Consider the following 23812-nt stretch of genomic DNA (forward strand, 5'->3'; position numbering starts at 1 on the left):
ATAGATTTGCTCTCAGCCCTTGGAGATCTCATTTAATTAGGGAAGTGACACCACAAAGTGCATTAATTCAGTTCACAGAGTGTGAACTGGTTTGGCGCTGGGCACCACTGGCTCGGATTCAATGTGACCCCTGGGAGAGCGGAAGCCCCCACCTCCATCTCAAGAGTTTATTCAACACTGAATCATTAAAATATCTCTTTACACACCTTATTTTTTTTGGTAATTCTTTAAATACACATTGTTTACACTCGGCAAAATTTCAAAGCAACAACATCAAAGTGCATCTACAGGTGATAGTACCAACCAAAGTGCTAAAAACACGGTTTTCCCGCGGCCGAGGGGCAGCAGCTGCCACCTTCCCCTCTCCTCAGCCCCCAAAACCACCCAGAACCTCCTTTGACCCCCCAAATTCAAGCTGCACCCCAAAACCTGCTGCTCCCCCTTCCAGAGCAGCATCGGGCAGATTTAGCATCAAGGACCTGGTTTAGCATCGAGGGATCATGGGGAAAAGGGACGTTTGGTTCTCCAGACACTGGCACATCGCTGCGAAAAACACTAAAATAGACCTAAATTTATAGAGATTTTAAAAAAATAACTTAGGAGGCAAAGGCGCTGCCTTTGGGGAGGGGGAGTTGCTGGATGGGGATTTGCTCGCTGGGGCTGAGCTTCCTCCGGAGCAAATGCAGCCAAGAAGTGATTTGGGGAAACAATTGCAATTCCTATAGATGTATATTATATATATTTACCTCTCCCCGGGGGCAGCGCGTCCTCTGATTATCTCTCAGCTTCCCACCCCCCCACCATTGCACCCGCTTGTCCCCGGCCCCATTTGCCTCACTCGAGGCTGGATCAGAAAAACCCATTTTTCCTGCTTTTGGGCACTTTGAGCTTTTCCCCAGGGAGGTTATTTCACCTCCCACCGACAGGGCAGGTTGAACCGCTCACCGCGCAACACCCTGTGATGCTTCATTCACAATAAACCACCACCAGTTGCTAAAATCTCCCTGTTCCCCGTTTATTGTTTTTTTGGCACCAATTCCCAAATGCTTTTGCTCCACCCGAACCTGCAGGTTTTCAACCCAAAACGAGGGGCTGAAGTGATGCGCCAGCCCCTGGGGTGGGCTCCTGTCAGAGCCGAGCCAAAACATTGTTTGACCGCTTTAAGACCCTTTACCAACCCTTTTAATGCGATTTTTTTTGTTCTATTTTAACCACATTTGGAGCCTTTTGGAGGATCCAAATGAGCCACCCAAGCCGCGGCAGCTGGGACTGCGCCACACGACGAGGTGGGATTTATTGTCTTGCCTTTTTTATCTCGATAAAGAGGTTTAAATGGACGGAGTCAACCTGGGGGGTTCCTCGCTTTTCCTAGGAACCTCACACGAGAAAATCCAACACGTAAGGAGACAGAAAAACATGGATTTGGGATAAATTTGGCCCCTGAGGTGGCTTTGCTGGTGATGTTCCTCTGGAGATCCCTGACCAGCACCCAACTCAAGCAAAGGGGAACGCCATGAGTGTTGGCCATTTGGGCAAAATCACCTGAAAAAGGACTAAATCCCCCCAAAACTGGTCCCGTGGGACCCATCCATCCAACCCCTGCCAGACCTGGTCATCACCGTGACCTTGAGCGTTGCAACAGGCTGCCCAGGGCAGTGCTGGAGTCACCATCCCTGCAGGGTTGGACAGACGGACATGAGGTTCTCAGGACATGGGGCAGGGACAGGGGTGGGGGAATGGTTGGATTTGATGATCTTGAGGGTCTTTTCCAACCAAAACGATTCTGTGATTCTATGAAAGTTGCTCATCGCTGATGCTCGCCCTGGGTCGGGTCCTTGTGCCCTGGCTTTTGTTGGCGATTGTCATCGCAAAGTCCCTCTTGGGGCTTCTCTAGGGTCTCGTATGGGGTTGAGCTCCCTCTGTGGCGATCCCTTCCCCACCCGCACCTCAATTCACCGCATGATTTCAAGGCTTTTTCAGAGGATTTGGTGTTTCTGTGCAGCTCCGCCATTTCGAGAAGAAATGGGGTTGCAACTCCACAGTTGACGCGGTGAATCCTACGGCCACGGGCAGCATTGCCCGAGCATCCTGTTGGGATGGGGGTTTGTGGGGAGGCAGAGCAGCAGGGAAACCACCAACATGACATTTCCAAGGAGGAAACATGGAGCCGTTAATTAGCTCGTTGCCATTAACAACCTGGGCAATTAGGAGCCACCAGGAGGGCCAGAAGATGCAGGGCTCTCATTATCATCAAGCCTGTGTTACTGTGCTGGCCACCTTCATCCCCAGGCAAAGAGGAGGAGGAAGGGACCCATCCAAGCCCGGGAAAAATGGGGAAAAACCCCCACTTTCCATCTTCTAATCCTTGAACCTGCTCAAGGTCTTGTGTCATCACAGGGTTTTTGTAAAAACGTGGCTTTGCTAAGTCAGAAGTTGGACTTTCTGGGAATGGCCCAAGGGCAGGTGGGTGGTTTGGTCTCAGTGACACATCAAAGCAACCAATTCAGGTGAGGTTGTCCTGCCATGACGTGCAAAACGCTTGTGGTAGCGGGGGAATGGGACATCACGCACCCACCTACAATCCACAGCGCTGCGGCCACCAGCAGACATGGCCATTGGTGGCCACCAGCAGACTTCACCATGGATGGCCACCAGCAGACTTGGCCATCGGTGGCCTCCAGCAGACTTCACCATGGATGGCCACCAGCAGACTTGGCCATCGGTGGCCTCCAGCAGACTTCACCATGGATGGCCACCAGCAGACACGGCCATTGGTGGTCACCAGCAGACACGGCCATTGGTGGCCACCAGCAGACACGGCCATGGTTGGCATCAGCAGACACGGCCATGGTTGGCATCAGCAGACACGGCCATGGTTGGCATCAGCAGACACGGCCATGGATGGCCACCAGCAGACTTGGCCACCAATGGCACCAGCAGCCCCCAGGCTCACTGGTGGGCACAGGAGGTTTCTTCAAGAGTCCTCAACATCTCCCTGCTTCTCATCACCCTGTCCTTGCCTCTCCCATGACCTGGAGCATCCAAGCGACGGTCCAGGCATGGACACGCAGCAAACCCGGAGCAGCCACCTTCAGTCTTCAGACACGACTCTCCAGCACGATAGTCTTTAAGCATAGAGTGTATAAACATGCTGAGTATATAATTTTCCTTTAAAATCTTTTCTTCTTTATAGAAATAAATACTTACTTTCTTTTTAAGGGAATATCACAAGTCTCTGCGCTGTTTCAAATGGTGACATCTCCACTGGGACCACACTCATGGGATGGTGGCCAGGTGGTCCCTGGGGGAGGTTTTAGCTTTGCTGGGTGGCTTTTTTGCTGGTCGGGGCATCCCTTGCTCCTCTTGCCCCTGGGTTGTGTCCCAGCCTCCCCAGGATGGAGGTAAATCCGTGGTGGAGCTCATCCCTGATGCCAGGGAGCTCGTCCAGTGCTGCCCATGGGGACATGGTGGGACACCATAGTTTCTCGCGGATATTTCTTTTGGGGCTCCCACATTTGTGCATACAAGGAACAGCCTTCTCCTGGAAAGCTGCACTCAGTGGGGGAACGGAGGTGCTTCAAATGGAGGGTTATGGCCAAAAATCCCTACCCTGTTTTGGAGAAGACAGCATAGAGAGGTCAAGGGGTGGATGAAATGGTCTCCTGAGGCGCTTTCTGGGGTTGGAGACCCAGGAGCTGCCTCCAGCCCACCACCAGTTTCAGTGACTTGGAACAGGTTTTGTTTTCTATTGAGGTTCGTGGCTGAGATCTGCAGCTCTCATGACATGGATGAGGAAGGTGGTACCAGGTCTGCAGCCCAGGGGGATGCACCATGACAGCCCATCATGCCGGTGGGGCTGAAGGAAGGGCAGATGCCCTGGGAAGGGTTGTCTCCTTGCAACCACGCTGGCCACCAGACCCCAAAACCTCCAACGATGGTCCAAAGAAGAGGACAAACCTCCCAAATCTGCTTTTCGCAGTCAGCTCCTCGCAGCTCAGCATCTCAGGTCCAAGCGTGGCTGGTTGGGGTGCAGGGTGGCAGGGGGTCCCTGCTGCTGGCAGTGCTGTGATGGGTGTCCCTGCTGGTGTCACACCTCCTGCACCTTCTCCCCGTGGTGGAGGATGGACACACCTGACCCTGCTGGATGCCTTTCAAAAGCCTTTTCCTTTGGAAAATATATATATATATAATATATATATATATATTTGGGGGGGACAATGCCCTTGCAGCCAGAAGACAGCCAGAAGAAAAAAGCAGAATTAAAAAAAACCCCAAAACCATGGCCATAGATAAGGGATCTACCAGGGCAGTCGGGTCGATGCTTTCACCAGCAGCTTTGGATTTCAGGACAATATGGTCAAGGTTTCTCCTTCAGGCTGCTCGGGAAGGCGATGAGATGGCAAACGTGGGTGTCCCACGCCAGTCCCTCTCTCCACGTGGGACAACTCGCTCCAGAGTGGGTGGTGGATGTTGTTGGGGACAGAAGCATGACCCGTGTTTCCTGGTGGACGAGGATTCTGGAGGTGGTTTATTGCCTTGGCAGGAAGGTTTGGGTGGAGAGGAGGTGAGGCTGGAAACCTCTGGAAGAGCGACCATCCCTTCTGGTGTCCTCTGGCTCCTACAGCTCTCAAGATGCAGCTTGGCCACCTTGTGCCATGGTTGCCGCTGGTTTCTGGGTGGTATTTACTCACGTTTGGGTGCCCCTCTGTTCAACAAATGGAATGAAAACGAGCAGAAACCCTGCAGGAATGTGGGACCTCATTTCTTCTGGAGGAACGGCCCCTTCCCACCCCACCTTCACCAGCTCATGGAGAGGATGAGGATAGTCCAGCCATGATGCAGCGATGCTGAGCCCAGCATTCTACAAAGAGCCCACAGAGATGGGCTGAGCCACCCTCATCTCCAACACCATCAAACGGCCAAAAAACCCTCCAGAAAGAGATTTTTGAAGAAAAAGGACATTCCCCAAACAAGGATCCTTGGCAACGAGCAGCCATGGGGAGGTCTGAAGCCACCTTCAGAAAGAGGTTGATCTGCCTCTTTGGGCAGCTGAAAAATTTCCTTAAGTAGCACCTTCTCGCCCACGAGCTGGCCCTGGGGACAAGTGCCGGCTGCAAGTCACTAAGGCCTGCAAGAGTTTGTTGGGTTGTTTTTGTGCATGGGCCAGCGTCCCCGTGCTCCAGGTCCGGCAGAGGATGAGCGGCGGATGGTGGGTTTGGTTTCGTGGGGACCTCTGGCTCCGCCGGGCCGAGGAGGGAATGTGCTTTGTGGTTCCCTGAAGGTCTAACAGCTTCCTTCCACTTTGATGTGTAGAATCTTGGAGAAGCCGGGTCTCTTCCTCAGGGCCTGGAAGAGGAGCAGAGAGTGTGGTCAGTGCAGGACTTGGCAGTCTTGCTGCTCCATAGGTTGAGCAAGAGAGAGGAAAGGACAGGACATCTCCAATGCCCACCATGGGAAGAGGTCCACCCTGGTCCCATCACCACCACCGCATCCCATGGGGATTTGACCTCTTCGTAAAACTGGCTCAATGCCTCTTAATCCCATGCCCCTGAAGCTAGATCTGGATTTGGGTTCTGTTTAGCTAAACCCACCATTTCCAGAGGACAGGTGGTAGTTTGGGGCAGAGGACGTCAACACATGGGGACAGGTGGAATTTTCATGGCATGGAGGTGTGCACCCATGCAAGGAAAGTCCTTCTAAAATGGTTCTTCTCTTAAGGTGACCCCAGATTGGGGTGGGTGTGGGTCTGTCTTGCTTCCCACTGGTTCTCCCATGCCATGCTTGGTGGTGGAACAGGAACCACATGAGCCCACTGGTGGGCCTCCATCTCCAAGTCCTGCTTTGCATCTCATGGGAGTTTTGACTCATGTCCCCATGGCAGCCCAGCCTGCTGTGGGATGAAGTCAACTGGAGGATGAAGTGAAATAGAAACACCTATTTTTTCCCCTTGGACATGGATGGAGATGTTTGCCCTGGAGACCCTGACCAGATCAAGGACAGCCCAAGCCCTGTTGAACATCACAAGCTCAAATTCAGCATAACTAAAATTATTAATAACCCTATTTCATGTGTGGATTTTAAATTACTTCACAGAGTCTGGCAAATAAGTTGCCCTGTGAGGGATGCAACAGCCCTTTCTGTCCTTGGGGAAAAGCCCACAGAGGAGAAGTCCTCATTAAAGCCATGGGAAGAAATCACAGCATGTTAGATATTGTTTCAGCCTTGGGGCATGTGTGTCTGAAGGAGACTGAGCCTTCAGGATGTCCCAAGTGACCTAAAATGTCCTCTACTGAGAAACTTCAGCAGTGGGAAAGAATTTGTCCTCAGACCCCACGGGGACGTGAGACTGGTGACACACGTGACCTGGGAACGGCATCCTTTACCTGGAGTTTGTTCACCATTTCTTCAAACATCTTCTTGGCTTCAGGGCTGTGGGGTTCCTTGAAGTAGTCCACAATGCCCACCTGCACGACGATGGACTTCAGGTTCCGGCACACACCTGGGGGCAGAGATACCACCTGGCCTTGCCATACCTGGTGTGGACACGGTCTTCCCATACCGGGATGGACCCTAAAACCCACCCAGTGCTCCTCAAAGCCTTATGCACTTGGGGAAACCTCACCCTGAAGATAGAGGTGACCCGGTCTTGGTGACCAAGAGTGCTGTAGGGAGGACAGTGGTCTATGGGTGCCATGACCACCAGGAATGGCACCTCACACAGTGTCTGCAGGCCTCTTGCCCTCCTGAAGCTCCTGTCTTGGCAAATGGCTTCAGGAAATGGTGTGACTCCAACCTCAGATACACCAGAGTGAACCTCATGTGTGCCATAGATACTGAGGCCTCCATCGCACTAAGGGGAGCATGGAGGGAGTGTCTCCATCCTCCCTATGGCCCAAGGCAAGATCAGCTCTTCTTAGCCCATGCTTGTCAGGGAGCTGTTCAATCTTCTCTTGTAATCATAGAATCATCTGCTTGGAAAAGACCCTCAAGATCATCAAGTCCAACCGTTCCCCCACCCCCGGCACTGCCCCATGTCCTGAGAACCTCATGTCCATCTGTCCAACCCTCCAGGGATGGTGACTCCAGCACTGCCCTGGGCAGCCTGTTCCAATGCCCCACAGCCCTTTGGGGAAGAAATTGTTCCCAGATCCAACCTCAACCTCCCCTGGCGCAACTTGAGGCCGTTTCCTCTGCTCCTGGCGCTTGTTCCTGGGGAGCAGAGCCCGACCCCCCTGGCTCCAAGCTCCTTTCAGGCAGTTCAGAGATCAAAAGGTCTCCCCTCAGCTCCTGTTCTCCAGCTGAACCCCCCAGGTCCCTCAGCCACTCCCATCACACTTGTGCTCCAGCCCCTCATCAGCTCCGTTCCATTCTCTCAACTCACTCCAGCACCTCAAGGGTTTAGAAACCTTCTACCATGGAGCTCCCAGCAGCTTCTAGTGTTGGCAGTGGGGCTGGAAGGCAGTCTGGTTCATGGATCTGGATATCTGGTGGCCTTTTGGTCAATGGATGATGCTATGTACCCCCCTGTCATTGCTACTCACTGTTGAAGTGCAGCAAGGCTTTGGGGGTGACTGGCGTGGAGTTCAGCACCAGCATCTCCAGCCCCTTCAACCCTTCTCGACACATCTCTGCTGCAACCTCCTGGTTGATCTCTGCCACATGGTCCAGCTCCAGGACCTGAAGCCGCATGCAGTTTCGGGCTGGAAGGACAGAGCATCCACCATCAGTGCTCCACAGGACAACCAACGGGAATGGAGCAGTAGGAGGGATGGGTGGCAGCAAGAAGCGACAGGGTGGTCCTTGGGGTGGTGTTCTCCATTCCAATCCCCGTGGTCCGTCTGCCAGAGGAGATACCTTGCCTCCAGCAAGGTCCCCCTCTCCTTGTCCCATGAGAAGAGAGCTGCTTACCTAAGGATGCCAGTCCCTGGACACCGCAGCCGGCCCCTCCGATGCCCAGCGCCCGCAGGTGGGGCCAGCACCGGCCGATCATCTGAAGGCAGCGGTTGCTGAAACGTGTCGGCTGCTGGCTGGGGAGATGAAGAAGAAAGCTGGGGAAGGCTGGTAGAAAAGGTCAGCCCTCACCATGAATGTTCTTGGACCTCTCCCACCACACCAACATGGGGGTCACCACATTGGAAGGAGGTATCTCCAGAGCAGATGTCTCCATCGGATCAGACACCCATGGTTGTGTTGCAACCAGGACAGGGCAGGTCCATGCACTCTCCTCTGGGGATCTGAACCAGTCCCTGAATTCTGTCGCTTCCAGAGGTCAAATCAGTAGTGGAGAAGCCAAGTGGCATTTCCCCCAGGGAAGAAACAAGCCACCAGGGACTTGACATCCAACTTCTGCTTGGAAACATCCCTCTGTACACCTCAGTCCAGGTTGATGGGGAACACGACATGACAACAAACCTCGCATGACAAGAAGAAATGCCCAGGAGGCAGCACCATGGCATGGACCAGAGGAGCTGAGTGACCTTCTCTGTGAGCCATGAGCTCCTGAGCACCCAGATGCTGTGGGGTGAGGACCCACCAGCATCTTCACACCCCTAAAATGCTTTTCCAAACCAAGACCAACTGCAGTTGTCTCCCCGTGCGGTGACTCAATACCTTTTTAAAAACATCCAGGCGCTTCAGAGCTGCTGTTGTATGAACATCAAGGAGCTCAGACAAGCGTTTGATGTTCAGCATCATCTACCAGACCCATCACAGCTCCTCTTTCATCTCTGGTGTCAGCAACCTCCCAGGAAACCTTCCCAGCTCAGCAGGGAGGTGCCTACACCCAACAGCTCCCAGCCTTCACAGGGAAAGATGGGGCTGAGCTTTTGGCCCCCTAAACTGGCCTCCAGAATTGCTGCTCATCCCACAAGGACCACCTCCCCAGGCAAATTGGGATCTGGTACCCAATTTCTTTCCAGCCCGGTGGTGCCCCTCACTCAGCCTGGTCTCCTCCTAGCATGACTCTTACCATGGATGCAGAGGTGCGACCTGGAGAGAGATGATGTCCCTGCAACCTGCTCCAAGGGCCCAGATGACTTCATGACCCACGGGGTCTGTAGAGCTCCTGGAATGACACAGGAGACACATGGTGGCCCCCACTGGCAGTGGTGCCACCTTGGGGGCTGTGTCTGCAGCCTCCATGATGCTACATCTCTCTGCCCTTGGAGGTACAAATCTGGTCATTATTTGTAACCCACGAACCAGACAGTCCCACCACCAACCCATGCAGGAAGGCTGAAGGTATTTCTGTCTGGAATTGTGCTTATGGATGTGCAACATCAAGAAAAATGGAAGAAGGTGAGGTTTAAGGTAAGGCCGAAGGTGAGGTTAGTGGGTGAAGGTGAGGTTGAAGGTGAAGGCAAGAAGTCTTCCAGATGCAAAGGTGGCAAGTGATTGAACTGAGACTGCCAGGAGAGGTACCCTTGCAGAGCAAATACAATGTCTCTGAAGATCCCATTGGGGTGGTTTCGCTTGCCATCTGCCCAGCCTGGATGGGGAAGGTGCCAGGAGGTGGTAAAGATGGTTCAGCTGATGGGTGGTAACCTCCAGCCAAGGGGACTGGCTGCTCCATGGCCTCCGTACCAGCTCGGTGGTTGTGCTACCACATCTGTAGGTGACTGTTGGTCAAATGTCACTGCAGAGTTTTGCTGGGGGCTCCTCCTCGGTCTTTTTGGAGGTATCACAACAGACCTCATGGGATGCTGCTGGATTCGTGCAGGGACACAGTGGAAATGTAGGTTTATGGCACTGACTGGGTGCAGCCACATTGCCTGTCACCCAGCTCCTGTGCCACCGGCCACGAGGAGCTTCCACTGATGCCATTGGCTCCCTGCACTGAGTCGACTGAGGAGAGATGTCAGAGAGCATCGTTCTGATGCCACCAGCCCAGATAGAGGCCCCTGGCTGCTTCACTATGCCAGGCTCCCTCTCAAAGACTGAGGTTGCACTTCCTAACTCTAAATGACCTACTTCAAAATTTCAGGCAAGCCTAAAAATAAATTATGGGTGTTATCCTGAGCATTTCACACATCTCCACTGAAGATGCCTGCCAAAAGCCCCATGAGAGTGTGGCAGGTTGATTAGAGCATGAGTCAGAGTCACAGGTTGCCAACCTGCCAGGAGCTCTTGGGCTTGCTCTAATGCCCTTGGAAGGGCCGATGGAGGAGTCTTTGGGTTAAACCCAGCTTGGTCCGACATGGAGGAGCTGGCTGGGTGTGCTTTCCCGCCTGAAGGATTCTCCATCCTGGGCTGGATGAGGATACCCGTGGGCTGCAGATGAAATGGATGCAGAGGCTGAAGTGGTCACCTGTAGCGCACAGCAGAGTGAGGATCATCTTCCTTGAGAACTCAGGAAAGCTAAATCCTGTCTCCATGAGAGGCAGAGACTCCTCAGGAGATGGCCAAGGCCAAGGAGCAGCCAGTGATCTTCTCCAGGACCTGTGACCTCCTCCAGGACTTACACCATTATGGTTCTTGTGTTCTTGCTCTTGAGCAAGGTCTCCAAGTTCAGTCTTAGCAATTGGAGCCATTCCTCAGTCCCAGGACAGAGAGACCACCAGGTCTTCGCTCCCCATTGGGAGCCTTCATCAAGGGGTGACAGTCAGGTGGGACCTCACTGAGGCCTGATGTTGGTGCACCTCATCTTCACCCTTCTCTAACATAAAGCAGTATCTCATTACCAAGACCCTGGTCACACCTTCAGCTGGGGTGAGATTGGTGACAGGATGGTGGGAATGGAGCTGTAAGGGAAGCATCTGCATGGGAACACACCAGAAGACAATGAGAATTGCAAGGACAGTTTGCACTGGTGACATTGGGGCTGCTGCTGGGCTGGGGACATAGGAAAGTGGGTCCTTCACTTCTGGCCAGATAGGCTGCGTTCTGACAGGGAATGGGGATGGGCATCAGAGGAGTCCCAGCACATCCCATGGACCTTCCGAGCCTTCTCCCAGCCAGGGAACCACATGGTCCCCCATGGGCAAGACGGGGGATGCTAGTGGCCAACCTTACCGGTAGGTGACAGCCTGCAGGGCTCGGCAGTAGCAGCTGGCGAGCCAGAGTGAGCGGTCCGTCAGCACGTTGGGGCAGTGCGAGATGCGGAGGATGAGCAGGTTGCTGCCTGTCGCCTTCAGCAAGGACTCCAGCCCGGCTTCCAGGCAGCCCCTGCCAAGGATGGAGGCAGGGTCAGGCATGGGGACCTGATCCCACACACCCCATGGCCACCTCAGGGCCACCCCAGGAGGGTGACATATCATAGAATCGTAGAATTATTTGGTTGGAAAAGACCCTCAAGATCATGGAGTCCAACCATTAACCCACCCCCGGCACTGCCCTATGTCCCTGAGAACCTCATATCTTGTCTGTTCGACTCTCCAGGGATGGTGACTCCAGCACTGCCCTGGGCAGCCTGTTCCAATGCCCCACAGCCCTTTGGGGAAGAAATTGTTCCCCACATCCAACCTCAACCTCCCCTGGTGCAACTTGAGGCCATTTCCTCTGCTCCTGGCGCTTGTTCCTGGGGAGCAGAGCCCGACCCCCCCTGACTCCAAGCTCCTTTCAGGCAGTTGCAGAGAGCAAGAAGAATTCCCATGGGGATGTCCCATGGGGATCTGTGGCTCCAGGATGCCCAAAATCCACAGCAGGAGCTGGTGTGCATTGAATGTCCGTCAGTGGAAATGAGACATAGGGGGTCATGGAGCATCATAATCCCTGAGGACCAGCAGCTCTGGCTGTGGGAGGAGGGTGCCCAGGTTGCGAGGACTCACCGTGTGCTCTTCATATAGTCCTCCTTGCTCTCCTTCTTCCCTCGCTGGCGTGGCTTGAGGTTTTGGAGAGTGAGGGAGTGCATCTGAGTGCACCACTGAGACAGCATGGCCAGGAACTGGGGGAACAGAGGTGGCTGTCACCAAGGAGGAAGTTTTCGGCATGCCCCATGCCCCACATCACTGGCTGTCTTGGGCACACACACACGCACAGAGGCATTTCTGCATGTGCACACACCTTAGATACGTGAAAATGCACGTGCAAGGTCACACAAGATCACGTGCAACAAAATCATGGGTGTGACCACAAAAGCAAGTGAAAACAAGCACACACGTGAACTCATGGCCACAGGCACGCACGTGTGAACAGAATAGAATAGAACAGAATAGAATACAATAGTTTGGGTTGGAAGGGACCTTCAAAGTTCACCCAGTGCCACCCCTGCCATGAGCAGGGACATCTTCACCAGCTCAGGTTGCTCAGAGCCCCGTCCAGCCTGGCCTGGGATGTCTCCAGGGATGGTTCATCCACCACCTCTCTGCCCAACCTGGGCCAGGCTCTCACCACCCTCAGGGCCAACAATTTCTTCTTCATGTCCAGCCTGAATCTCCCTCCTTTAGTTTAAAACCATCACCCCTTGTCCTATCCCAACAGGCCCTGCTCAAAAGTCTGTCCCCATCTTTCTTATCAGCCCCTTTTAAGTCCGGAAAGGCCATAATAAGTTCTCCCTCGAGCCTTCTCTTCTCTAGGTTGAACACCCCAACTCTCTCAGCCTGAATAACGAGTGTGCAACATATCCAGCCACTGGTGTAAGCACACATCCGCGTGCACCCATGTTCCCATGACCACATTGGCTGACAATCAACGCAAGCGAGATGCTTGCATGGCTTCACTTTTCTGTAAAAAAGATCTCACCCCAAGCAGTTCCATCCCCATCCCCGATACCTTGGAGGACACCCTGGCGTTCTCCAGCAGCACCCGGGTCCATACGGCTGGGTGCCGGGCCACAAACTTCCAGTCCTTGCACACCTCAGCTGCCCGGAGCAGCGTCTTGGTGTCCAGGTAGGTGAAGATGCAGAAAAGAGCCGCTCGCATCTTGAGGATCTCGGGGCTGATCACCTCGCTGGAGTGGCCTGGGCTGCCCCTCTCCAGTCGGCCCACCTTGCCCCCTGGCCCCTCGGTCCTGGCTGTGGGACACAGAATCACACAGAAAAACAGACTGGTTGGGGTTGAAGGGACCTCTGGAGATCATCAAGTCCAACCCACCTGCTCACGCAGGGTCACCAGAGCAGATCACACAGGAAGGTGTCCAGGCGGGTTTGAATGTCTCAGAGAAGGAGACTCCACAACCTCTCTGGGCAGCCTGGGTCAGGCTCTGGCACCTCAAAGTGAAGAAGTTTCTCCTCATATTCAGCTGGAGCCTCCTATGTTTCAGTCTGTGCCCCTTGTCCCTCATCCTATTATTGGCTCCTCCTCACAGAGCCAAGCAGCCATCTCCATCCCCCAGCTTCCATCCTCCCCATCCTCTCACCCCACCAGAAGATCCCGCTGTGGTCTCACCTGTCAGCCGGCAGCTGCCACCAGGTCGGGATGCGGCGGATCCGGGTCCCTCCGGCTCCCAGCCCTCGGCCTCGGACTCAGTGGTGCGGGACCCCACGTCGGAGACGTCGCCCTCCTCGCCCTCGGTGCTGTTGCGGTAGGGCCGGCGGTGCCAGTTTTGGATGGCTTGTCGGCGCAGCCCCGAGCCCCGGCCACCGTCCCGCGCCGGGTAGGGATGTCCGTCTGCGGTGTCATCGGTGGGACACGGCTCCGCGCTGTCGCTGTCGTAACAGCCCGAGCTCTGCGACACGGCTTTCGCCCGGCTCGAGGCTCTGGGCGATGGGGATGCTCAACATCAGCACTTGCCAGGGTGTGCAGGTGTGAATCCCCGTCCCATCAGCCCCTCACCCACCAAAATGAGCATCCCCTTAAAATCCCAAACTGACAGCGTGGATAGAATCATAGAATCATTTGGTTGGAAAAGCCCCTCAAGATCATTGAGTCCAACCATAACCCACCCCTGGCACTGCCCCATGTCCCTGAGAACCTCCTGTCCGTCTGTCCAGTCCTCCAGGGCTGGTGACTCCAGCACTGCCCTGGGCAGCCTGTTCCAATGCCCCACAGCCCTTTGGGGAAGAAATTGTTCCCCACATCCAACCTCAACCTCCCCTGGTGCAACTTGAGGCCGTTTCCTCTGCTCCTGGCGCTTGTTCCTGGGGAGCAGAGCCCAACCCCCCTGGCTCCAAGCTCCTTTCAGGCAGTTCAGAGATCAGAAGGTCTCCCCTCAGCTCCTGTTCTCCAGCTGAACCCCCAGGTCCCTCAGCCGCTCCCATCACACTCGTGCTCCATCCCCTCACCAGCTCCGTTCCCTTCTCTCAACTCGCTCCAGCACCTCAAGGCCTTTCTTGTTGTGAGAGACCCAAAACTGAACTGATGGGGAGACTCACCCCGTGCTGGAGGAGGAGCGCTGGTTGGACACACCATAAGGACCATGCACGGCCACCCCTGGCCCTGGGTGCCGATCTCTCTGCAAGCAGACGGTACAAGAGGAACCAATGTGGTGAAACTCAAAATGTGGTTGGTGCAGTCAAGGGAGACAACCCCAATAACCCACCCAGCACCAGCTGTGTTTTGGGGTGAGGCCATACCCCAGTGGAACGCGGGAATACAGACCCACCAAGAAACCACTTTGGGATCCCCCCACCCAGCATTACCCATGTCCCCACAGGAATGAGATGGGGGTCACTACACCTCCCCACTCAACCTTTGCAGCCACCAGCAAAGCCACATGTGTGCGTGCCCGAAAACGCTGGGTTGCCCGTGCCTGTGCCCGTGGAGGTACCGGTCGGCCAGTGGCCTTGGCCCCCGGTGTGCCACAGCGTCCCAAGCTGCCATTTGGGGTGGTGCCGCAGCTGCTGCTGATGATCTGGAGCTGCTTCTCGGCCCGGTCTGCCCGGTCCAGCAGCTCCTCGATGAAGTGCTGGAGGCGAACCTTGGCGTTGGCCTCACGGGCTGCCGTCTCCTTCAGAAACTGGTCGATCTGCAGCACCTCCCTGCATGGAAGGACCACGGGTAACACCTCAATCCATCCCCACCCATCCCTGTTAAGCACTTGTCTGCAATCTGGGGTGGGGGGTCATGGATGCTCAAGGACCTGAGCCACTCCATCATCAGCCTGGTTTGGGTCTGGGCATGGTTTAGGGCAGAGCAGGGACCAAGGGATGCTCCAGGTATGCAGGGTGGATGTGGTCACCTTGTTTTTGGGGGACATAATATTCCCAGCACCTTAGCTAGGATATACATCACTCCCAGGGCTGGAGTCAGGACTCTGAGCACGATGGAGCAGAGGGAGGAGGATGATGATGATGCCATGAGAAGGTGGAGGATGGCGGTGATAACCCATCTTGTTCAGATCAGACTTAAAGATCTTAAGCCTTCAAGGCATTAAACCCCTGCTCAGCCTCATACCTCGTTAACCCCAGTGGTTGCAAGGCCCCAGCTCCCTCATTAACACATTAATTAGCAGGCAATGGGGAGCTCAGAGCCTGCAGATGGGTGTGGTTTACCCTGCTGAGGTGCTGAGATGTCATCCCCAAAACACAGCCAGCGCTGGTGTGGAATGTGATGCTGGCTCAGCGACCCGAGTGTCCCTGTCCTGTCTCACACACACATGTTCCCAGGCACACACACACCCACCAACCTCATCCGCCTCCCAAAAACATGGGCATGCACACCCAGACACACGCAGCCATCACACACACTGCGAAAACACGTGTGGCCATCACACAAACCATAAAAACCACAAAAACCAAAACACAGAGGCCATGGCCTCTGCCAATGCATGTGCCCTCTGAAGGCAGCACTGTACACCTGGGCGGGCACACACGCATGCACCGACATCGTGCACCCAACACACGCACAGAGCCGCCCTCACGTGCACAAGCGCTGTGAAAACAAAAATGCAGGCGTGCACCTCGACACACCCAGCACCGACCACACCTGCACACACACACACACGTGCACAACCGCTCTCACACCTTCATTCAGCATCCATGGGCCCCTGTAGATGCATAAACACAGCTCTGCACGTCTGCTTCGTGCACACCCGACTGTGTACACCCGGCCGCACACAACCAACTGTGCACACCTGACCATAGAATCATAGAATCACAGAATCATTTTGGTTGGAAACGACCCTCAAGATCATTGAGTCAAACTATTCCCCCAGCCCTGGCACTGCCCCATGTCCTGAGAACCTCATGTCTGTCTGTCCAACCCTCCAGGGATGGTGACTCCAGCACTGCCCTGGGCAGCCTGTTCCAATGCCCCACAGCCCTTTGGGGAAGAAATTGTTCCCAGATCCAATCTCAACCTCCCCTGGCGCAACTTGAGGCCATTTCCTCTCGTTCTATCACTTGCTACTCAGGAGAAGAGACCAACACCCTCCATGCTACAACCTTTATTCAGGCAGTTGCACACCCAGCCATGCACACCTGACCGCACCGATCTGCACAGGAGCATGAAGGAAAAGAAGAGGGCAGCCCTTAGCAGCATCATTCACATTGTCACTTATTAATTGCCATCTAATTACCAATTAACTTCCCCCCAACCTGCTAAGTGCAGGGCGAGCCTGGGAGCCACCCAGTGATGACCTGGGAAAGTTCCCAGAGGGGCCCCAGGAGATTTGGAAGGCAAATGGGTGCTGGCGCAGCGGGTGTAAGGTGATGCTGATGCTTATCGCCTGCATCTCTCTTGGTCCCATGGACTGGGTGGAAAAATATCCCCTGGCAAAGAAAACAGAGCTCAGGAGCAAAAATACATACAGGCCTTGGGGTGTTTTGGAGCTGGGAAATGTCCTGGGAAATGTTTGGTTCTTGGGGAAACCTGAAACTGGCTTTGTCGATGGAAATGGTTTCTGATGATTTCCTCACATCCAGGTAAAAAAAAAGGTGTTTTCATCAGCTCTTCCCACGCTCTCTCTGCAACCTGGCATGGAATTTTGTCACTCTGGCTGGAGGGGCCTGATGGGGACAGTCAAGGGGCAGGAGGGTTTGTCTCAGGAAAGGGAGGTCCAGGAAGTAGTTTTGGGGCATAAAACCAGGTTCTTAGGTGGTAATGGTGTCCAGGCTCCACCACAGACAGAACAAGATGTGTTTAACCCATTGGTCACCCTCTGTCCGCCCTGTCTTACATGTCTCCAGGCCCTGCTCCAGACTTGTCCACTCTGGTGGTCATCATCCTGCCACCACTCACCCCCAGTATGTCCCTGGACAACACCCCCGAGGCAGCTGATGGCTGTTCCTCAACCCTCCCCGTTGCCTGTGTCACACACACGCATTCAAACCAAGAGGTGTTGTCCTCATCTGGCTCCAGCATCATCCCACTCCTCACCCCAGGACCATGCCCACCACCAGCACATCCTGTGAACCTTGTTTCTGAGCTGTCATCATTATTCCAGAGCCAAAGTCATTAACGAACATGCCGATGGTGGTGGGGATCAAGACAAGTCCTTGAGGAATCCCACCAGTGCTCCCAGCACAGCACAATCGTGACTGTCCCTCAGTAAACTGCTCCTCACTGACTTCCTGGACTCCATGGTGGCCTCCAGCTTTGCTAAGAAAGTCCTGAGGAACAAGGTCTAGTTCACATGAACAACACCGATGGGCAAAAATGACCCAATGCTCAACTGAAGGGAAACTCAGGAGCAGTGCTGGGTTGGGAAGGGGGTATTGAGCAGGGAACATGGGATGAAAGTGAGGATGACAATGCCATGGTACCACCAGTAAACAGAGGTCATACTGCTTGGGCTAACCCACCCTCCTTCTGGGAGAAAAACCCTGAACTGGGCATGGCCAAGGTGGCTCCTCTGACGTTTATGGCCACGGGACAGGTTGATGGGATTGCTCAGGGTCTATAGGGCTGGATGATTCAGCTGTGGAGCGAGAGATGATCCAGCCCTGGTTTTGGGGGGACACTCTTTGGTACTAGAGATGGGCTGCAGCAACATGGCCACCACCACGTTCTTTGGCAGGACTGCGGGATGACCATGTGCAGCCCCAGCTTGGCTACATCCTGGGGACACTGGTGGCTTTGGGACAATGTCTGGCATAACGTGACCCATCTTGGTCACAGACATTGAGAGGCTCAGGTCTACATGGACACTGGGAGAAGATGCAAAACCTGATGAGTGATGACACTAATGGGCATTGCCATACCACTCAGTCTGAGGGTTTGGTGATGGTGTTGGGCTCTTGGGGTTCATCACCAGGGACCAAATTCCCCCCACCCTGCAGCCAGAAGAAAGGGCAAAGGACTCACTGTTGCTTGCGGGTGAGCTCCTGCTCCTTCTGCACCAGGTCCTGCTTGAGGGAGGCCAACATCTCCACACTGACATCCACTTGGCGGGACAGTTCAGATGCCCGGTCCTCCAGCTCCTGCTTCTCCCGGCTGAGCCGCAGACTCTCCTGCTTGGCCTTCTCCAGCTCCGAGCTCTTGCGGTCCAGCTCCATCTGCAGCCGGCCCACCTGCGAGGCAATCTTCTGCTCCACCTCCTCCGTCAGCTTCTCCAGCCGCTTGTCCACCTCCAGCTTCTCGAAGGCGCGGATCTTCAGGCGGGCCAAACCTTCCTCATAGGCAGCGTCCATCGTGGCCGGCGGCGCTGGGGCCGGCGTCACGGCTTTGCCCCGGGTGAAGATCTCCGTCAGCGGGATCTCGATCTCGTGGACATAACGGGGCGAGGGGGAGGAGGACGGGGCCGGCTCCAGCTCCTCGGCGGGGACGAGGTCGCAGGAGAAGCGTTGGTCCTTGCCTTGGAAGGAGGTGCTCTCAAAGTAGTCCCGCCGGGCAGCCGGCGTCAGCAAGCCCCCGTCGGCGGCCAAGGGGAAGACGGCAGCATCGCAGATGCTGTTGGTCTTGGAGAGGACGTAGAGGGTCTCATAGGTGTGGTTGTACTCCAGGTGTGCCCGCAGCGAGGAGAGGCTGCGGAAACGCTTGTGCTCCCCGCAGCGCGGACACCGGTAGGGCAGGTCCAGCGAGGCCATCCCTCAGCTACGCGTCCCCGGCGCAGGGGAGCCGCACGGCCCTGGTCATGGCGTGGGACGGATGGAGCGGTGGCACTTGGGATGGGCTGGGGAGCCCCGGGTGGTGGGGCCACAGCTCTGCTGGGGCATGGCGGGTGGAGAGACCTGGCGTGGAAGTGGGGGGTCCAGTAGTTCTGGGGGGGTGTGTCAGCATTGGCTGGTGCCAGGTGCTGGAAGAGATAGCGGGGTTAGTGATACAGGGATGGCGGGTCCCCAAAAGTCTCTGCTTGGTCCTTCTTTGTCTCCCCTCTGCCTCCATCCCACCCTACCATGTTTCTCCCACTCACGCACAACCCTTTGGAGGGTGCACAACACTCAAGAAGGCGCAAAACCCTTGGGAATATGCACAACCCTTGGGAAGATCCACAACCCCTGGAAAAGCACACCAACTTTTGGAAGCTCCACAACCTTTGGGAAGCTCCACAACCCTTGGGAAGATCCACAACCCCTGGAAAAGCACACCAACTTTTGGAAGCTCCACAACCTTTGGGAAGCTCCACAACCTTTGGGAAGCTCCACAACCCTTGGGAAGATCCACAACCCCTGGAAAAGCACACCAACTTTTGGAAGCTCCACAACCTTTGGGAAGCTCCACAACTCTTGGGAAGATCCACAGCATTCGGAAATGTACACAAACCTTGTGAAGGTGTGCAACCTTTGGGAAGATCCGTAACCATTGTGAAGGTCGGCCACCCCTTGGGGAGGTGCACTATGCTTGGGAAGACCCACAGCCTTCGGGAAGATCCATGACCCTTGGGAAGATCCGCGACCCTTGAGAAGATCCATAACCCTTGGGAGTGGGCACAGTCTTTGGGAACCTCCACATTTAGGAAGATCCACAACGCTTGGAAAGGTGTGCAACCCTTGGGAAGATTCATGACCCTTGGGAAGATCCACAACCCTTGGGAAGATCCATAACCCTTAGGAATGGGCACAGTCCTTGGGAACCTCCACATTTAGGAAGATCCACAACCCTTGGAAAGGTGTGCAACCCTTGGGAAGATCCGCAACCCTTGGAAATGTGCGCAACCCCCACTTGCAAAATCCTCCAAGATATCGGGGTGGGAAAAAACCCCCTCACCGTTGTGAAATGGGATAAAGCAGCAAAAATCCAGCTTGGGAAGTCACCGTGGTCTCCTCCAGTGTGGGAGGCACCAACACCCATCAGGGTGCATTTTTGTGGTGCTTTCACCCCAAAGCACCAACAGCACTCATGGGTGGGAGCATCTCTCACTCATCCGCCTTCAATATCTCACAAAGGTCTCTTCCCACCACCCCAAAATCCCTCTAAGATGCTTGCAGCCCATCACCACCAGTCTTGGTGAGCACCAAACCACCACCGAACCCTCCATGTGCTCGTCCCCCCCACAGCTCAGCACCCCTCCTTGGAGGGCAAAACCAGGCCATAAGATCTGAAAAACCACTTTTTTAGGGAAAAATCAGTAAAGACAAGAAATCTATGCAGAAAAAAGATAAAAATAAGACGTGCTGGGAGGATTTCTGGAGCTGCCTGGCTGGGTTTTGGGGTCGTTACAAAATGCACCCCCGCATGTTAACCCCGCCTGGGTGAAACCTGGTGAACACAAAGCACGGCCGGCAACTTCGGTTCCTGCCGATGGGATGAGAAAGCGCTTTTCCACCGGAGGGACGGGGCCACAGCATCGTTGTCACCGATATCGCAGGCCTGGAGCCCTGCCCGCGTCTCCCGGGGTACCCAATCCGCCTCGCTCCGTATTTCCCAACCATAAATGACGGCAGGATCTGGCCCGGGGTGGGGGGGTGTCCGTATGCACATGCCACCCCATCCCTGTCCACCAGGTCCTACCCTGACCACAAAACCTCTTCTCCCTCCTTAACATGATTTAAGGGAATTATTAGTGGAGTCATTACTACGGCTGATAAAACCCACAGGCATCCGGAGCCAGGAAACGCTCCCGGCTGCCGGGAGATTGCAGCAGCGGGTGAAATCCATCCCCACGCTGCTTCACCTGCCATTCATCATGGAGCCTTTCTTTGCTTTGTTTCATATTTTTCCTTCCCCTTGCCATCCCCAAATAAAACAAAATTGCCAGCAGGCAGCCCCATTAAAGAGGGATGGAGGGGGGATGGGGAAGGGGGGTGGCGGATGCTGCGGGGGGTGGGATGCTGCTGGTACCCGCTGGTCCCCATCGTCCCCGGTTGATGCTGCGTTGGGTGGGGGGCACGACGATGGGTGAGGGTGGCTGGGGATGAGGTGCAGGAGGTGGGTATGAAAAGCCACGGTGCATCCAGCCCCCCCGCCACCCCAGCATCTTCATCAAGGAGCAGCGGGTCCCTCCTCATCTCCTGGCAATGGCTTTGTCCCCGCTGTGTCCCCCCCTTGCTCCCTGGTGGCCCTGGGTGAGCAGCATCTTGGGGACAAGCCACCGCCACCCAGCACATCATCCCGCTTCGCCCCGTACCTGCTTCTCGCCGCCGACCTCCCGCGCTCGGCTCCTCTGGCCAGGGCAGCATCTCTCCCACGTCCTCACTGTCACCGTCCCCACCGAGCGGAACGAAAGCGGGGGGCTCTGGCGGGTGGTGGATGGAGCACGTACACCCCGCTCCGGTGCACAAAGGAGGCGGGTGATCAGGGCTTTGTGGGGAAGCAGGGATGCTGGGCAGGAGGGATGCGGGCAGGAGCAGCGGGAAGCAGCCGGCTCCCCGCAGGCAGCACCTCCATGGCAGCCAGGCCCTAGGGATGGAGGGTGGTGGCTGCGGGAGGAGGAGGAGGAGGAGGAAGGAGGGGGGCTGAGGCTGAAGGCCCTGGTGGGAGGGTGAAGGCTGCTGAGCACCCTGGGGACGGCGGGTCCCTGGGGGGCTGTGCCTGGTAAAGGCAGCGGTGAGGGATGCAGGGAAGGAGGGAAGGAGGGATGGAGGGATGGATGGAGGGAGGGTGAGCGCTCGCAGCCGCCTCCTCCTCCTTTGCAGCCGGATCCTGGACTGTTTCTCTGCCGCTTTCCTCCCTCACAGCTCCCTCTGCCTGTCTCCCCACGAACACAGCAGCGGGCTCTCGCCAGCCTTGCTGCTGTGCATCATCCTCTGCCCCCCAACCCCACCCTTAGACTCCTCAGGGAAGCCCCTGCCCCTGGTTTGGACCCAGCTGTGACCACCCCAGAGCATCCCCTTGGAGGGGGCAGCTGGTGTGGGGTGCAGGGAACCTGAGTAGCAACAACCCTGACTTGGTCCTGATCTAGTCCCTAAGCACCCTGGCTTGATCCCTGGTTTGGTCCTGATATAGCCCCTGAGCACCATGGCTTGGTCTGCATCTGGTCCCTTAATCCCTGGCTTGGTCCTGATTGAGTTCCTGAACATCTGATCTTGATCACTGGCTTGTTTCTGCTCCAGTCCTTGAGCACCCTGGCTTGATCCCCAGCTTGGTCCTGATCCAGTCTCTGATCATCTGGGCTTAATCCCTGATTTGATCCTGGTCCAGTCCCGAAGCACCCTGGCTTGGTCCTCAGCTGGTCCCCAAGTAGCCCAGCTTGGACCATGGCTTAATCCCTGTCTGGTCCCTGATCACCCTGGCCTAACCCCTTGTTTGGTCCCAATCTAATCCTAGAATTCCCTATCTTGGACCCCAGCTTGGTCCTGATCCAGTCTCTGAGCATCCCAGCTTGGTCCCTGGCTTGGTCCTGATTGAGTCCCCGAGCACTCAGGCTTAATCCTTGTCTTGGTCTTGATCCAATCCTCAAGCATCCTGGATTGGTCCCCAGCTTGGTCCTGATCTGGTTTCTGATCACCCTGGCTTAATCCCTGGCTTGGTGTTGATCCAGTCCCTGAGCACCCCAGTTTGGTCCCAGGCTTAATCCCTACCTAGTCCCCAATCACCCTGGCTTAATCCCCTGTCTTGGTCCTGATCCAGTCCCCGCGCAACTCACCTTGGTCCCAGCACCAAAGGGATCCAGCACCGGCGTGTTTTCTTGTCTCTGACATGGAGGAAGATGACAGCGTTGGGACGAGGATGCTGCGGGCTTGGGGTGTGAATGGTTGCCCCCAGCCCTCATTTTGGGGGCTCAGTCCCATCTCACCCCAGAAGCAGCTGGGTGGTGGGGGCCCTCCTCCCCCCCACTCTCCCTCAGCAGCCGAGGCTGAAGGCTCAAGCCTGGGTGCCTTTGCAGAGCTTCCAGGCTCAGTATCAAAAATAGATACACTTTGGGAGGGGTATTAATAAAAACCTCATGCATCATGCATGGGGGAAAGCTGGGCTGATAGTGCCCAGCGAGAGGTGATGTCCCGCTGAGAGGTGCTCAAAAGATGCTGTTTCCTGAGGAAACCTGGGTGCCGATGTCCTTATTAACCATATCTGGGGGGTCCCCCGAGAGAAAAGGGTTTTACCTGGTGCTGGGGGTCATCTGCATCCCACGGAGTGGTCCTGGCCCAGGGTCAGGCTCTGGGACACATGGGATTTGGGCTGATAGGTGCCCACCGGAGGGGCACAAGCACCTTTGGGTGCTATCAGGGGTGTGAGTTCTTAGAAACAGGTCCAAGGGGACATTTAGGATTTGAACCATCAGCCAGGTTTCCATCTGGATTTCTTCTCCCATCCCAGCCCATCCTGTCCCATCCCATCCCATCCCACACCACGTGGATTTTGCCAGGATGATGGTACAACTGGGGTTTAACCCCAGGATGATGGTATAACTGGGGTTTAACCCCAGGATGCTCCTGCCCACATGGCAACAAAGGGCTGGGGGGACAACGAGGGGACCTGGGGAAGGTGACCTTCCCCCTCTGTAGCACAGTTAGGGGGCAATTGCTCCCTCTCCGAGGCTGATGGAGGGGACAAAAATCTGCTGGAGAGAGCAGATCTGCAGACACGCTCAGTGCCCCTTCCCTGCCTCAGTTTCCCCCTCTGCAAGATGAGGCAAATAAACCCCAAAAATGCCTGAGCACTGATGACGATCACCAAG

The 23812-nt window shown here is 55.5% G+C and overlaps 1 protein-coding gene across 1 annotated transcript; it reads right to left on the bottom strand.

Moving 5' to 3' along the window:
* Positions 1-153: 153 nt before the first annotated feature.
* FBXO41 (F-box protein 41) lies at positions 154-21861 on the bottom strand. The gene is made up of 13 exons (XM_065836065.2): positions 21323-21861; positions 18121-19051; positions 14627-14855; positions 14250-14329; positions 13324-13634; positions 12709-12950; positions 11766-11881; positions 11011-11163; positions 8969-9064; positions 7909-8027; positions 7542-7700; positions 6384-6499; positions 154-5346 (listed from the first exon to the last, which is right to left on the bottom strand). Exons 2-13 carry the CDS (start codon positions 18840-18842, stop codon positions 5284-5286), a joined length of 2406 nt encoding a protein of 801 aa, XP_065692137.2. The 5' UTR covers positions 18843-19051; positions 21323-21861; the 3' UTR covers positions 154-5283.
* Between the last annotated feature and the right edge of the window lie 1951 nt (positions 21862-23812).

This window comes from Patagioenas fasciata, chromosome 4, assembly GCF_037038585.1.
Source record: "Patagioenas fasciata isolate bPatFas1 chromosome 4, bPatFas1.hap1, whole genome shotgun sequence".
NCBI classification, from domain to species: domain Eukaryota; kingdom Metazoa; phylum Chordata; class Aves; order Columbiformes; family Columbidae; genus Patagioenas; species Patagioenas fasciata.

What these genes read in the sequence shown, in the direction of transcription:
- FBXO41 (XM_065836065.2), bottom strand. Translation starts at nt 18,842, where the DNA reads ATGGCCTCGCTGGACCTGCCCTACCGGTGTCCGCGCTGCGGGGAGCAC. An exon ending in CCAGGGACTGGCATCCTTAG is followed by an intron (nt 7,701 to 7,908) that starts GTAAGCAGCTCT and finishes CTGTCCTTCCAG; the next exon opens with CCCGAAACTGCATGCGGCTT. An exon ending in AGCCTTGCTGCACTTCAACA is followed by an intron (nt 6,500 to 7,541) that starts GTGAGTAGCAAT and finishes CTCTGCCCCCAG; the next exon opens with GTGTGTGCCGGAACCTGAAG.